The sequence below is a fragment of the Rhagoletis pomonella genome, unplaced genomic scaffold, assembly GCF_013731165.1.
Source record: "Rhagoletis pomonella isolate Grant_MI unplaced genomic scaffold, Rhpom_1.0 Rhpom_scaffold_00004, whole genome shotgun sequence".
NCBI classification, from domain to species: domain Eukaryota; kingdom Metazoa; phylum Arthropoda; class Insecta; order Diptera; family Tephritidae; genus Rhagoletis; species Rhagoletis pomonella.
In genome coordinates, this window is record NW_023458558.1 from 73,188,162 (window position 1) to 73,204,110 (window position 15,949).

Consider the following 15,949-nt stretch of genomic DNA (forward strand, 5'->3'; position numbering starts at 1 on the left):
TTATTATTATTATTAATATTATTATTATTATTAATATTATTATTATTTTTAGTACACTTCTAAACAAGCTAGGATTTTCTGCTTTTCACCACGTGAAAAAGCATCTCATCTTCCATCCGAATCAACCAAAAAGTGAAAATTGATTTTTTGACACCTAAGCCCTCTTTCCGTAGACCAGGTCACATATATAGCAACCCATATATGTAATACTCCTATATTGGCAGTAAGAGCTAGTACCGTCCGAAAACACTACAGTACAGATATATCAATAAACACGTACGAAAGAAAAGGAACACATACGTTTATATATAAATATGTACACGACACATTTACAAAACCGGCACTCACTCAAGTACACAATACATTGACAAAAACAGTACTAGACTGTCTCGCTTTGATTTCGGAATGCTTACACATTGAGATGTTAGCTTACTATTATTTAAAGAACTAATATCATATTACACATCTACAGGTCAAGCCCTTCCATTCGACACCTCATTTTTGAAAATCGAACGAACGATACAGATTTTATTCCTTGGTGTTAAATATTTAACGCAACCCTCTGCGGCAGCGAAATTTTGAATTCGATTTTTTAACATGTGGCAATCCTTTCATGGAACTAAAGCTATGTTGCACACCCGAAGGACGAGGTCTTTCATGTGACACCTCATTTTTGAACGATACAGATTTTATGGCTTGGTGTTAAATATTTAACGCAACCATCTCCGAACTCGTGTAAGATTGAAAAAAAATTACAAAAATCAACCGTAAGTCCCAGCTTCTTTAAACTTTCACTTTATTATACTTAAATTAAAGGGGTCACAAAACTACATACTCAAAATCTTTCTGTGAAATCTAATTAAAGACCTCAAAATTTTTACATGGAGGTGAAGCTAATAAATATGTATAAGCGTGTTAAAAAGAAAACCAAACAAACAAATATAAGGAGCAGAAATGAGCATCTGAGTTTTGTTTTATTCTATATCTAATATTTTTCTACTTAAACTCCAATAGGTTTAAATGCAGCATCCAAACAGCGTGCTGCTACTGTTGCATTTAACAACTCGAATTTTGTTTAAAAATAAACGAAAAAATACATTTACATTTTTATTTCTTAAAAATTCGTGTTACGGTATTTTCACAAATTTTGTAACGTATTTTACTGACCTTCAGACGTAGAATCCATTTGGTTTTGTTTGGTTTCCTATTCTCTAACTACTTTTATCGGTTAATAACTTTTCGCATTGTATTGCAATTATGTTGTGCTTGGGAGAAGGTCTCACTAGAAATGAATATAAAGAGAGCACTTAGGGTACAGGTCGTTACAGTGAACAGTTTTCGCTTCTAAGGTGGATCCTTTAGTCAACTCAATGTCAGAAAAGGCCTATCTAGAAACTTTATTTTCCCGAATTTTGGCCGTACTTTTGGAATTCGGCCGCACTGTGCGACGGTCGCGGCAGTTCCAAAATTGAAGAAGGAGAAAGAGCTGCCCTTTACTGCTACGAACCGAAAATTTGAAGGTCCTTCAAGCTACCTGACCACTGTAACAATATGGAAATAATTCTGGTCTATGTGAGGCTTTCACTAGCTAGCCGGCATAACCTACCTAACCCAATTTTTTCCACCAACAGATTTTTACGTATTTTTCCCCCAAATTTAAACAACTATCTCAAGCGTGATTTATGTTCTATACAGCAGTTTTACTGTGCCTATTTGTAAACCACTCTCAGGTTGAGTTAATTGCGAAGATAAAGGTGGTTGAACAAATGCGCTCAGCAAGAAAAATAGCAAAAAAGAAATGAAAGAACCAATGATTAAAAAAGGATATTCAAACAAAAAACCAAACACAACAAAATATAGCGGAAGAAAACGAACGGTCAAGCACTCTAACCGAAATTGATTAATTCAATTTCAATTTCGGAAACACTTAATGTGCCATCATTAGTCTTTTCAAGTGGACAGGATGACAACAAAAAAAAACACGATTTTTTTTTTTATTCACATGTACCAATTTGCTGGAAAAATTTGTGTTGGAAACTTTGTCATACTTGTTGCACGCAGAAATTACAAGTTGGCTAGCTGAAGAATAAAAGCACTAACAAAAAATAGAAGAAAAATATGCTTGACAACCACGAAACGATAAAAGTGCGAATTCAAACTCCAATGTCGGGCAAAGTAGCAAAAAAGTGAGGGGGATGAGAGTGTGAGCGAACTGGTTACTAAAATCAGTGAGAAAAAGGGATATTTATCTTGTTGCCAACGCTTTTACTTACTCAGTGCTATGCATTGTGGTTGTGTGGAACTTATGGCTGATGCTGGACAATAGGAAACCGTAGTAGAATCGAGTGGGGGATGTCAGCAAATTGTGGCCACAACACTGACTGCCCCATTTTCCTTAAGCCACAAGCAAGCAGCCACACTTACACGCTGTGACATTGCACAAAAGAAGTGTCAACAACAGCTGAGCCTAGCTTGGCCGTGCTACCAGGCTGCATGACTTGCCTGACTGCTCGGTTATTAATTTCTACGTATAACGTTCTAGGTAAAGCAAATAAAAACTACATTCTATTACGGACAACAAAGTGTGTGTGTGCGTGCTGCGTAGTCGCTTAATGTGACGTGGTGTTGCCACTTGGTTGATGTCGTGTTTGCATGTGGGTTGGTGTGTGTGTGGTTTTCCAGGACACTAGATACATTCCTTTTTGAGCATACAACAGTTAACTGCGCATATAAAAAGAAAAACGCAAACTAATTTTTTAACAACTACAAATGAGCAAAAAAAATCTTTCAAAGAGAATCTGTAACAACGCGTACAATATGTAGGAACGCAAGAGTAATGGAAGACCATCATGGATGAGTGACGTGCAGAAATAACCATTTGCAAATCCTGCTTTGGAACAAATTAAAAACACATTTATACTGGTTAAGGAATTGTAATCTCTGAGGCAATATTAAGAGCAACAAGAGGAAAAGAATAAATGAGAACAAAATTCCACAAAAGGTATTTGATATAGACGAAAGTAAACAATTTTTTAACTTTAGTCTCAGACATATTTACATACATAAGTATGTACACGAATAGGCAATGCACCACAAGCAAAAAGATGCGTACGATTTCGCTTGAGATACTTATACATTTATACATGTATTTACATATGAACATACATATGTATAGTTTAACATTGTATGAAGGAAATTGTTGCTGCTTAACGCAAGGGACAAGTGTGGAAAAAATTACGTAATGAATATGCTTTCACACTCACCAGTTAATTCGCGTTGGGTAGTTAACTCTCGATTTTCAGTACAAGTCACTAAGAAGTCCTTCTTAGAACAAAACTATCCTCATAAAATTTTCTTTTACGATAACTAAATTGCAACAAAATTTGTAGTACCGTACTTGAATCTGCCATGAGGAATTAGAATTACTTAGAACGTTTTACCAAACGAGTGCTAGTTGCTTGAAACATTCATATTAGTAAAAAATGGATTAAGTTCTAAACATTTTCGTGAGATGATTTTCTAACACTTTAGACGCGCGTTAAACCAACCAACAGCAGCTTGCCGAACAAGACACTTCGAGTTTTGGTCACTGGTATGCTGAATTCAATTGCTGACGCAATTCGTGAAGGTCGTCTAAAATCGGCTGCTGTGCCTGAAAACATCGTATGTGTGAACTGATATTGCAATATCATCACATAACATTTCATGAAAACGAAGATGCATGGATATTAATTACATTCGCAAGCATATAATATTGCTTGAACATTTGGCCGACAAAACGATTTGTTCGCATCGTATACCTCATAATTTAACAATCGCAGAAAGGAAGCTCATGTCGATTGGTGCAAAGAAATGTTCTGAGACATTCAGTCGCAGTCGACGAATAATGCGTCTACGCATATTAAACTGAAAATAAACAACATTCGCCTGCCAATTCTAAATGGTATACCATCATTTGTTTGCTAGCAGTGTACGGAAAAATAAGGGAAACCAATCGCGGAAGAGAAATCATTATCCACCACGGAAATGCAGGATCTTACACATCAGCTCCAACAAAAATATTTCTGAGCATTAAAAACATGGAATTGATGTGTCAATCGCGGTACAGTCTTACTTTGGCATCCAATGCTTTCATCAAGTTTTCAAAATAAATTTTTAAGTCAACGTTTTTCAACGCCTGAGTAAGCGGTTTTTAATATGATTCAGAATTCGAAAGATTGACAAGAAAAACAGATATTATTTTTTAAGGGTTTTAAATTTTCGCTGCCTTTAGTAAATTTAATCAAAACCCCCAAATTTGAACATTTGAATCAAATACACGTGGTTGAAATATAAAATATTTTTAGAGCAGTTTAAAGGCATTTTTTAGACTTTTCTTTTTTAATTTGTATCAAATTGGTAAATGAGGTGAAGATTTAGTAGTCACACTGAAGTCATCAATCAATTACTTTAAATTAATTATTGATCACACCATCGATTCTTGAATCGATGTAGGACGTAGAGAGGCAGAGACCTCCGAAATAACAGCTATAACTTCTACCGCTTTTTCCTTTTTTTCCTAAGAGCAATGGTGGTTAAAAATCAATAACCTTGGTGAAATAAATATTATGGAACAATTTCAAAACATTTGAACCCCAAAGTAGGAATTTAACCTGGTACCATATTTGAACCCCAAAGTAGGAATTTAACCTGGTACCATATCTATACCCACATTGCGTTCCAGTTGAACTCCGATGAAAGCGATAATTGGAACTCCATACTGGATACTGGAACTCCATAATAGAGATGCCGTTTTTCATCGATTAAAACGAAGATCGATTAGTCGAGCCGTTTCCATTCGATTTTTTGTCGATTTATTAGTTCCGATTCGCGGCGATCCAAAAAATACGAGAATCGACATTCAATTATTCATCAATTGATGCATATTTATCTACGGTTTGACTGAGAAAATATATAAGATTTTTAAGAAAGTTGAATTTGGCTTGGCAAATCCCACATTTCGAAATTGAGAAGGCAAAGCCCAAAAAATTCAATGACCTGCTTCCCTTTCTTCTCCGACTGCAGGTTTCATCAGGGAAACCCCATATAAAATTATGGGAAATGATACAACAATAAAAACTCCAAAAGTTGGAGTTTCAAACTTTGTGCATATTTTCGTTAAAACTTTGTACCCTAATTAACTTCTTTAAAAAAGTAGTATGCCGTTCTATAGCCTATTAATTTTAGATGCGAGATTAAATATGTCAGGACTTAGCTCTGATTTTTGGTGATTTTTATTTCTTCACGCAAAGATAATTTTTTACTATTGTGTGAAAAAAATTAAAATCTTGAGAAAAATTTACCGTTTCCTTAAGTAAGGCTAAGAATTTTTGAAACTTTTAGTCAATGCTCATATCGTTGGCCTACTATAAAAAAACCTTATCTTCCAGGTTTTTTTTTTTTAATTACTTATGGATTGTTAGCTTTTGGATATTGAAACCGTTATGAACAATGTGAATTTTAACTAGAGCTTAAGACTATCGATGGTACTGTCGATAGAATCGAATGGTTCTATTCTGTCGATAGAATCGAATGGTTCTATTTTCTTGCACTATCGAATGGTTATTGGACACTATCGATAGTCTTCCCGCCCAATTCTGTGTTTCTTAATAATTTTTTTGTAAAGAAATTTTATCAAGATTTTTGTCAAGTAAAAGCTTCCTTCGCATTCTGTGTCAATATTTATAAAACAAAAAGCTCTACGATATCCACATTAGTGGAACTGATTTCATTGTAACATATGAAAAATATGAATTTAAAAGCAAAAAAGCTTTTGACTGCCGTAGCCGAGTAGGTAGAGATGTCGGCTATAATTCCGTGTGTCGCAGGTTCACTTGCCGGCACATGGAGTATTTAATTGTTAGAAACAAATTTATTAATATACAAAATTTATACATTTCACATGAAATTTCAATTTGTCAATAGCATTTTCAATCTTGATAATTTATCAAAAAAGAGTAGAATACCAATTCTTGATAAATAGTAAAAAATTTACAAATTATAAATATTTTCAATTTATCAAGTGAAAGAATCGGGCTGTTTGTATATTTTTCGAAGTTCCCAAAATAGCACTTACCGCTTTTGGAAACTTAGAATATAAACAAGCGAAGTAAACATTTATTTTGTTAAAATGTTGCCAGCTTATTAAATGTATTTTTATATCTTTTAAATAAAAATGTATTTCAGGAAATATATGTACGTAATGTTTATATTATATGTACTACATTACTTAGTATGCAGTTTTTTATTTTTGAAAATGAGAATTTGGCATCATTGATTTGCTTTCATATCACGATTTGTTACCTACATTTTACCGGGTTTAACATAGTTCAAGTATTGAATTCGCAGCCGCAGTGGTGTAGTGATTAGCAGTGCGTGCTACCATTCCGCAGGGCCTGGTTTCCCGCCCTGGTCAAAGCAACCTCGCAAAATATATAAAGGAAAGGTTTTTTCTTTACAGCGGCCGCCCCTCGGCGGGCAATGGCAAACCTCCGACTGTATGAAAAACAGGTTCTCATAAAAATACAATCGCCTTTTGGAGTCGGCGTAAAACTGTAGCTCCCTTTCCTTCGTGTAACAACATCAAGGCACACGCCACAAATCGGAGGAGAAGCTCAGCCCCACACTAACGATATGTGTAAGCGCCAATCTATTATTATTATTAATTAATATTGAATTCAATTCTGCTAGCTAGTGGAGAGAAGAAAAGGGAAGAATACTCATGCGTCTGTACCGCCAAGAGGTTTCACGGTACTTGCTTTGCCTTGGACATTTTCGTTTTTTCCGATTTAAAGAACTAAAAACTTTAATTCAACAAAAGCGTGTAAAAGCAAATAGAAACCACTAAACAGAATAAACAGGAACTTCTTTAAATAACTTGAATCATGTAAATCGGGCGTAATAAAATTTGTAAAAGCTAGTTTGAATATCTTCTTGGAGCCATACTATGATGCTAGTGATTCTGCGTCGATGGAAGAAACTATTGATAAAAGCTATGGTGAGTCAAATTTTTGAGATTCTTGTATTTCCTTTTGGTGCTTTGAATAGATAAATTAACATGCCGATGTCGGGATACGGTTCGGCTATTTGTACAATGATTTGGGTTCTTGTAACAACCTCTCTGAGGTTGGCAGAACAACTTATATTCGCCACAAGCCATGTTGTCACCCATGTTGGATTGTGTAATCCGCGCTAGTAAACAATAATGCATACATGCTCTGCGGGGAAGAATAGCAAATGGACATTACTGGAGCTTGTGACAGCTCGCGCGCTTTTCTAAGTGAAATCACGTTAGAAACTAGTTGCTCTGTAAAAGCAGCAGCAACAGTAACAACTTTCAGAAAATTATACATACATATATACATATACGCTGCTTCTCAAACAAAATTCCTTAATGGTTGCCCTAAAACTACTGAAGCTCCAACTTTTTGCTCCAAGGTAGTGAAGTGCTATGCCATCAGTCGCCGCAGGAGACGTTAATGAGCGACCATTACGCGGACAATGCGGTTTCTTTGGCGTCGCACATTTTGCGATATCTTTTCAGCGCTAAGTTGGGTTATTTAAAATAGATTTATGTGTACACCGGTCTCCCATCCTGGCATTTAGATGGGGAAATAGATATGTATTTGTGCAACGCATTCAATGCACAAGTCTTGCTCGCAAACACGCATTAAATAAAAAATCTAGCACATTTATCAAAAACATCCACAATTGTTGCTCAATTCTACATCACCTCACTTATTCCACCCATAAATTATACTTGTCTTTCTTCAGCGCATGAGAAAAATTAGGAAAAATTGCGAATTTCCAAAATTGTTTTGCACCCTATTCAAAGGTGAAACGCTTGCTGGCTACCAGAGCGTCTTTTTAAGTGTGAACGCCGATTACCCTTACTCCGCGGCCCTTATATGGCTACTTTAAATACACTTCCTGTGCGGACATTCTGCAGTCGCTTATTCGTCGTTGGGTTCTTATCATTCAATGTGACATCATTATTTTGTATTTTGAGGCAAATAAGTAACCATAACCAACACCACAAAATATATTCGTTGGAAAAGCGTGCAGTTAAGTGTCATTAAAAAATGATCACTCTGTTTTATTTTGTTTTATTACTAGGCACCATTTGTATGAGTGTGTTTCGAAGAGGAACATATGTATTTATGAGTCCATAGATCCTGACACTTGATTTGGGCTGCTGAAATAAATTTTACCCATTTTTTGTGCGCACTGAGTTATATGGAGCTCTATAGTTACTACAAACCGCCCTTACAGCGCACTGCAACGGTTTAAAGCTATGTAAATGTTTGTTTGTAATACCCACAAATTACCGGTTGAACGACATGTAAATGGGATCCAAATGAGCTGTCCCATTATTCGTCTGCGTATCCATTTCGTTACGGTGGACTTTTTGCTGGGACAAAGGCCAAAGGATCATTGGTGTCGCCCGCTGGGGGCAACACTTGTACTTAACGGTCATGTAACATGTACGTAAATACATAAAACTGCTTGGCTATTTATAAAAATACAAATTTAATAAAATAAAGCCGATTCCGAGTAGATAGCGGATTGAACGGAATGAGATAGAAACATATTTACGAGCATTAATATTTTGCATACAATTTAAGATATAGCGCCGCATTGATATTTTTACATACCTTAACACCAATATGAACCGGTGAAAAATCGCTGTGTAGTGCTGAAGACAATATTGGTAATGTCATGGGAAGGGGGCAGGACATCATGTTCGCTACCTGAAAACGAAATTATAAAATATGATTTAAAAAGAGAATCGATAAAATAAAGCATTTTACCTGAAATAAAAAACGAAAAACGTATTGTGGAAAAGCAACAATATTTTAAAAAAATGGTAGAAGTGATAGCTATTTCGGAAATCACCACATTTCCTCATCAGACTTCTTTCAGTAGGATGTTGCTTATTGTTGCTTTTCCACAATAAGTTTTTCATTAAAAACAACCGCCATAAAAATTGTTGAATATAATTGTTATAAGGCTATAAAATAACAAAAACAACATAACTTAAGGACGAGCACACCTAAAAGTTAAACATTTTAATAATAGAAATATTAACAAAAACCAACAAAAACAACATACACATTATCAAGTTTAAATTGCACTGGAACAATGCGGTGACAGGTAATAAGATCAACGGAAATAAGGTCAATTGACTTTATTTCCCACCCACCCGCATACCCCGCGCGACCGACGCGCACACCACGTCACGCTACGCCGCGGCCCCCCCTTCCCCGTCTCCCGTCGTGCTGTAACGCAGGTAGATTTATTTTTTGTATACGTTGAAATAAAATTTTTATATATTTTAAACAACGAGGGCTTATATTCAATAATACCCTCTATCTGCACACTTTTCACAAAGATGAGATTCTGATATAAAAATCCACCTAAGCTTTAACTGTCATCAGTGATATTAATTTTGCCTTAGATAACGACAGGTAATAATTCCCAGATGGTTTCAAAAATCACAAATTAGTTTTTGTGCAAATTACAGATAGAGGGTATTAATGAATTCAAGCCCCCGATATTTCACATTTTTATTTATGTAAGTTATTGGAAGCAGGGATGTCAACTTGGCTCAAACCGTGCCATTTGTCCCTATTTTACTTCAAATGGCACTTAATTTTTCAATGTGACACAAAGTGCCAAAATGGAACTTTTGTAAAAACTAGTAATTTTTAGCAAAAAAAGAACCGACTTCAACTCAAAAAATATATATATATATATATATCTCATGATCCACTGATCGGATCTTAACCAGATTAGTATGGGACCACCTCTGAGACACTACCTTTCCGATGCAAAAAGAAAAATCGGTTGACGTGGTCCAAAGTTATGCGGTAACATACATAAAAAAAAAAAAAAAGATTCCGACGAACTGATAACCTCCTCCTTTTTTGAAAGTCGGTTAAAAAGAACATATCAATACATTTTTGTGAAATCGATTGCGTGCACTTCTTTTTCTCAACTAAAATATTCTAATTTATAGAGGCTATTCAACTGGTATATCTTATTTTATCATTGCACTTTTGTTTTGAAAATGTGGCTTTATTTTATTGCTAAATGTGCATGATTAAAAGGAATGTCACCTTTTTTGACACTTTTATTTTTCTGTTTGGCACATTTTGGCACTTTTTTATCCTCAATATGGCACCTCATAACTAAGGATAGTTGGCAGCCGTGATTGGAAGATTTCTGCTGTGTTTTGGGGCAACAACTTGTCTGCAGTAAAAAAGCATATAATTTGTGATTCATAAGTGTGTGAATGGCTTGAATGTGCCATCTAATAAATAGTGTCGTCGTTCGCCTTGCTTTTAAATGATGTCACAAATTGCTGCCGGAGACATGGGTACAGTGTAAGAAATATGTTTCCTTATAGAAAGGTTGGTTTCTTTTTCACCTTGGACCCTCCGAATTCGTTCAAAATATGCTAATTTAAAACACAGAATTCTTTCAGTCTTCCTCCGGGGTTTTTGGACATGGACTGTTTCTTCAATTTAATAGTGTTCGCTTTATTTTTGTGGAAACGAAACATGTTTTGCAAGTTATGGATCATTTCTACACTCTTTCTTCAAATATTTCTCGTATTCCAGCTGGGCGCAAGCGTTTAGTTTTTCGCATCGTGTTTTTACATATTCGTAATTTAATTTTTTTTAATAAAATCAATTGGTGATAGTTCATGATTGTGTGGATGAATATCACAACACCGAGGATTTAGCATTGACTTTATTTCCATTGACCTTATTACCTGTCACCGAATAATGCGCGTGATTGTAGTTGGCATAACAAATAAAATAGTGGAAAAAATCAACAAGAATTCACAGGGCGAACTTAGCACAGTGCGTAGGCAACTGGCTAAGTCAGTGGGATCGTCGGTTCGAATCCTACTGAAAGAAGTCAAATAAGGAAATGTGGTTATTTCCGAAATAGCTATCACATCTACCATTTTTTCAAATTATTGTTGCTTTTCCACAATAAGTTTTTTATTAAAAACGGCCCCAAGCTCAATAAAAATTGCTGAATGAAATAAAAACATTAATGTAATGGGTTTAACGAAGAAGAAATTATTTCTTATTTGTTTCAAACGCAAAATCGACAGAAGAAGGTAAGGCATGACAGGGGTGGTTGATGACCATTAAGATTAGGATTAAGATTAAGTTAGGATTGAACTTAAGATCAATACTAAAATAACTGGTCGTTATTAAGGAGAATAATACTCATATAATACGCAAAGTTCTTTCTGTTATTAAGTTTCTTATGTGATATTAAGTTATATTTTTAATTTTTCCATTTACAATTGCCTAAAACAAGCAAAAAATAATAATTTGTTAAACAAAAAAACACTACATAAATAAAGGAATAAACTAAGAATCGTGTTTATTTACTCCATAACTAAAAAAAATATGATATTTTTGCTATTGAAGAATAAATAAAAACTACCACTTTTTTGCACTTTGCGAAATAATGCCTTTTTTGCAAATGCATCAAATAATTTTTTCATTTCTTGTTAATGCCATCATTCGTTCGATTTTTAAAAAATGAGATGTCTAATTAAAGGGCTTGCCCTGTAGTAGTGTAATAAAGATATTTTTGTTTAACAGCTGCCACCTGTTTGAAATATATATGTATCGCTATATACTTATATGGAAGTCAGACGAAAGAGGTTTAAGAAGGCCATAGCTTGATTGATTGATAATATTTTGAAGAGATTCGCCACGTGTTTGTAAGGCAAATTTAACTAAATTATACAAAATGTATGTATATAAAATTTTAAAGTATTTAAGGCAAACGAAAGCGTTGCTACATCGTATTTGCTATTTTCTTACAATATGTAAACACATACATTGTCAATGATTGATTTGTTTTAATTACATGCGTTTAATTTTGAAGTTTTAAATTTCAAATAATTTTTTATTCTTGACTTATTTCTTGCTAAATATGTAAAACTTTTTCTTCCGTCAAAAATCAATGATGTTATACATATTTCAGTTGCATAGATCTCTTTCTTAAATTGAATTTGAAGAGGCAACCCTTCTACGTGAAAAAGTAAAGAATTTTCAGTTTCATTTGAATTTTTAACAGTTGGAAAGCCTTTTAAAAAAAAACTTAACTTTTCTCCACATCTATAGGTCAAGCCCTGTAAACTGACACCACACTTTTGCTACAATTAATTACAATTAATTGCAAACTGGATTTACCGTGAAAGTACAAATGTTATAAAAAAAAAGAAAATACATTATTGAATTCAGCGGCCTAAGTTCACTAAGAAATAAATTCTCATTAAATCCGTAAATAATTATTTTTTACCCATATTTTATACATGTGTATGTATGTAAGGGCTTGGTCTTTAGATGAGTAATAGGGTTTAATTTTTGTCTAAGCATTGGGTGGCAGACGAAAGAGAAAAAAATTTAGGAGCTCTTTGAGGTATAGGTATTTTTACATTTCTTTTATTAGCTCGGGATGTAATTATGTAATATTGATGCGCCTAAAAGATGCAGCGATTTCTGTTCTCCAGTTACATACCTGATGACAGTACGAATGGAAATTATAATAGCGAGGTTTTAGTCTTTTAAACTATAATTTTATTGTTATTTTAACTCTTCAAACGATCATTTAAAGTTCCTTTGAAAAGTTCATTAATCACACTCGTCCATTTGGCGCCGCCGTGCTAGCAGAGAATGTACAAGGTCAGCCGTAAATATGACCCACATATATTATAACGAATTCGCCTCGAATTCGAGACGAGCACATTTTCTCTGATAGAACTATCGAGACGATACTTCGCGGCGATACATCGGCGAATTCGTATTCGTAGGACAGTCACCTATCGTTAGCGAATCGAGTATTACTAGTTTTTCGAATCGTTGGCGATTCGAGACATTTTTTTCTTCGAATTGCTGGCAATTCGAGAATATTTAATTTTTCTAATCGTTGGAGATTCTATAATTTTTATTTTTCGAATCGTTGGCGTTTCGAGAATTATTGATTTTTCCACTCGAGATTTCAGCTCGCTGGTGGTTTGAGATTGTAATTTTTTTTACCAAAGTTTTATAAAAAATGTGCGAAAATTGTAAGTTGTTGATCAATTTATTATAAATGTGAATCCGTATTTAATTTTTAACAACATATGTAAACAGTAATCTTTGTCATACATATTAGATTTGTTCGGCACCGAGTTTCTTGTAATTCGATTTTTTCTTTAGTCGGTCTGCGCTATATTGGAAGAATTTCTTGGATGACTTCATCCACTAAATTTATTTAAATATCTATCTTTGAATGTTAATTAAAATGCAGCTGAAATATTTATTCAATAAACGTTAATAAACAATACTCGCCTCAAATTCGAAACTAGCCCAGAAAATATATTCGAGAAATTTATTTTCTGGAGTTCGTCTCGAATTCGATACGATGCCACGCTCGTTTTTGTGTTGGGTCAGTCAAGAATTATACATATGTATGTGCAAATTGTTTTTCCTTATTTTTTCATGTTAAACAGAAAAATGCGTGGTAAAAACTTAAACATATACTTAGAAGCTATTTTTTTTAATAAATTTATAGTCTAACGACATATCCAAAAGTTAGCTGCCGAAAAATGTATATGTAATTGTGCCTCTGTTTCAAGTAAAAGTTCCCAATAAATAATAGGCACGGATTTGATACTTAGGTTTAAGAAATAAATTGCTAATTGTTCTGGCATATTTTTTTTAGCTTCACTTATTTCAACATATTTTAATTAAAAGAAAAATACTGATAAAAATAAAATACTTCACACAAACAACAAAAAATATAATCGATAATCCCATGCATGAGCCTATTGGCTGAAAATTTTAAAATGCGCTAAGTGGCATTGATAGCACGTCCGAGTAATTATTGTAAACTTATTACAGTAGTCGAACAAATTATAGCCGCACCAAATTTTTATAAGTTTTAAAATATTATTTTTGCTGTTATTTTATTTTGGTTAGGTTTTTTTTTTAAGTTCATTCTTTAACCATTGGGTATTTGCCACTCAAAGTATGTATTTTTCTTTATCCCAATCACGAAAATTAATTTGTTGAAATTTTTCCATAGAATATCGCTGCACATAGGGGTATTTGGCCGATTTAGGCGGCCAAAATTATTGTTATGAAAATCTAATTTCAAAATGTTTATAAAAGACGTGCTACGATGTGTAAAATTGTAAATGTTTAAAATCAAGACTGGTGGATTCACTAGTTCTGTACTAGTACTTTCCGCTGCAGGGTGGTTTTACAGTTAACTGTGGATATTTAAGTATTGCACATATAATTCTTTGTCTGAAGTATGTATCTACATGCAGACATAAATTTTTGGTAAAACATCTCTGCTCTCAAATAGTGCTTGATAAAATCACAAGCAACACTGTTGCACTTGGTTTATTCTTGCAAGCGATGAGTGAGCAATTCCTGTATTACACAACGCCTGTGAAATATGTACGCTTCGCTCTGTAAGCTGCCAACGTATCGCGACAAATGATGTTGCAGTGCAACATTGGCGCATGCGCATTTTTATTGCAACGTTGATGAATGGTTCTGCGGTCGCTGCAGCTATTATGGCTGCACTGTTGCCAAAGTATTAATTTCCGCAGTTGCTAGTAATCACGAAAGTTTGGTAGTTGCTGTACTTGCACGTAGTCGCTATGCTATTTTGATATGATGACAAATCGAGCACATGTTACAACAACGGTAATGCACTTTCAATGGCAACTGCGGTGAACTTGTGTGTGAAATTGTTCGTGATGCGTTCACGTATGTATGTATCCTTGCTAGGGCTGTGCGATTATTCGATTACTCTAGCAAGTTGGTTAATCAGTTATTCGGTTAATCAATTATTTGAGTAATCACGAAACGTTATTTTCAAAGTATTAATGAACTTCAAAATGTTACGAGTAGTTTAAAATGTTGATTACTCACTTTACTCATAAGGTTGATTAATCATAAAGCAAATTACTCAAATATTTTGGTTTTTACTTAATCAAAATCTTGATTACTCGAGTAACTGAAATTTTGAGTAATCATAATTTCCAATTAATCGAGTAATTGAGTTTATGATTAATTAAAATTTTGAATAGTCATTTAATCGAACAGCCCTAATGCTTTCATTTTTAATATGGACTTACTTTAAACTTGAACTTTTGAAACTAGAGCTCTAGATACCCGGGTATCGAGCAATGCGAGTAGCTCGATACTCGCTCGAAACTCGTTCATTGCTCAACTGCTCAAATGTTTGTTCAAAATTTTCGAGTTTTTGAACAATTTCATAAACAAAAGAAAATTTTTAAATTGTATTTGTCAGCATCTGCTTTCTAATTCATGTTAAATAAATTATATTATTAAATACCAATGTAACAATCTTTGAATTATATATCAATAATTTGAAATATTTAAAAAGTTGCTACCAAAAATGTCAATATAATAAAAAAAAACATTGCTCAAATTACTCGAAAAAACTCGAATTGCTCGAGCTCATGCTCGAAAATTTTCGAGTAATGAGCATTGAACAAGTGTGAGTAGTCGCTGCTCATATACCCGGGTTGTTTGAAAATGTGCGAACAAAATCGAGAGCTCTATTTTTTACACCTGGCAAGACAACTTTTTCTCAAAGCAAAAATTCCTATCAGATAATTTGCCGCGGACACATTTTAAAAAATATCGCGTGCCCTGCTAACTTCCGTGGAAGTTAGTATTTCAATTATTGAGAGTTGAAATGATAATTTTCTTTATAGTAACAAGTAAGAAAGTCTAAGTTCGGGCGGAGCCGAACATTAAATACCCGGCGCAAGTATTAAATATATGTTTTCCACCTTTCCGAAAGCTACCGCTACATGATAAGCCGGGGTGTATACATTTTAAGTAAATTA

At 34.1% G+C, this 15,949-nt stretch overlaps 1 protein-coding gene across 2 annotated transcripts in view; it reads right to left on the reverse strand.

The window, feature by feature from the left end:
• The window catches only part of LOC118738074, a 379,871-nt gene that overhangs the window by 141,998 nt on the left and 221,924 nt on the right, over positions 1-15,949 (reverse strand). The window contains exons 5-6 of one of the 2 annotated variants that reach the window (XM_036468986.1): positions 8,694-8,789; positions 7,613-8,548 (exon numbers count right to left, since the gene is read on the reverse strand). In XM_036468986.1, the coding sequence (XP_036324879.1) occupies positions 8,363-8,548; positions 8,694-8,789 (282 nt within the window). In that variant the 3' untranslated portion in view covers positions 7,613-8,362. Of the gene's footprint in view, positions 1-7,612; positions 8,549-8,693; positions 8,790-15,949 lie in introns of those variants that run through there. The other variant, XM_036468987.1, reaches the window with a different exon arrangement.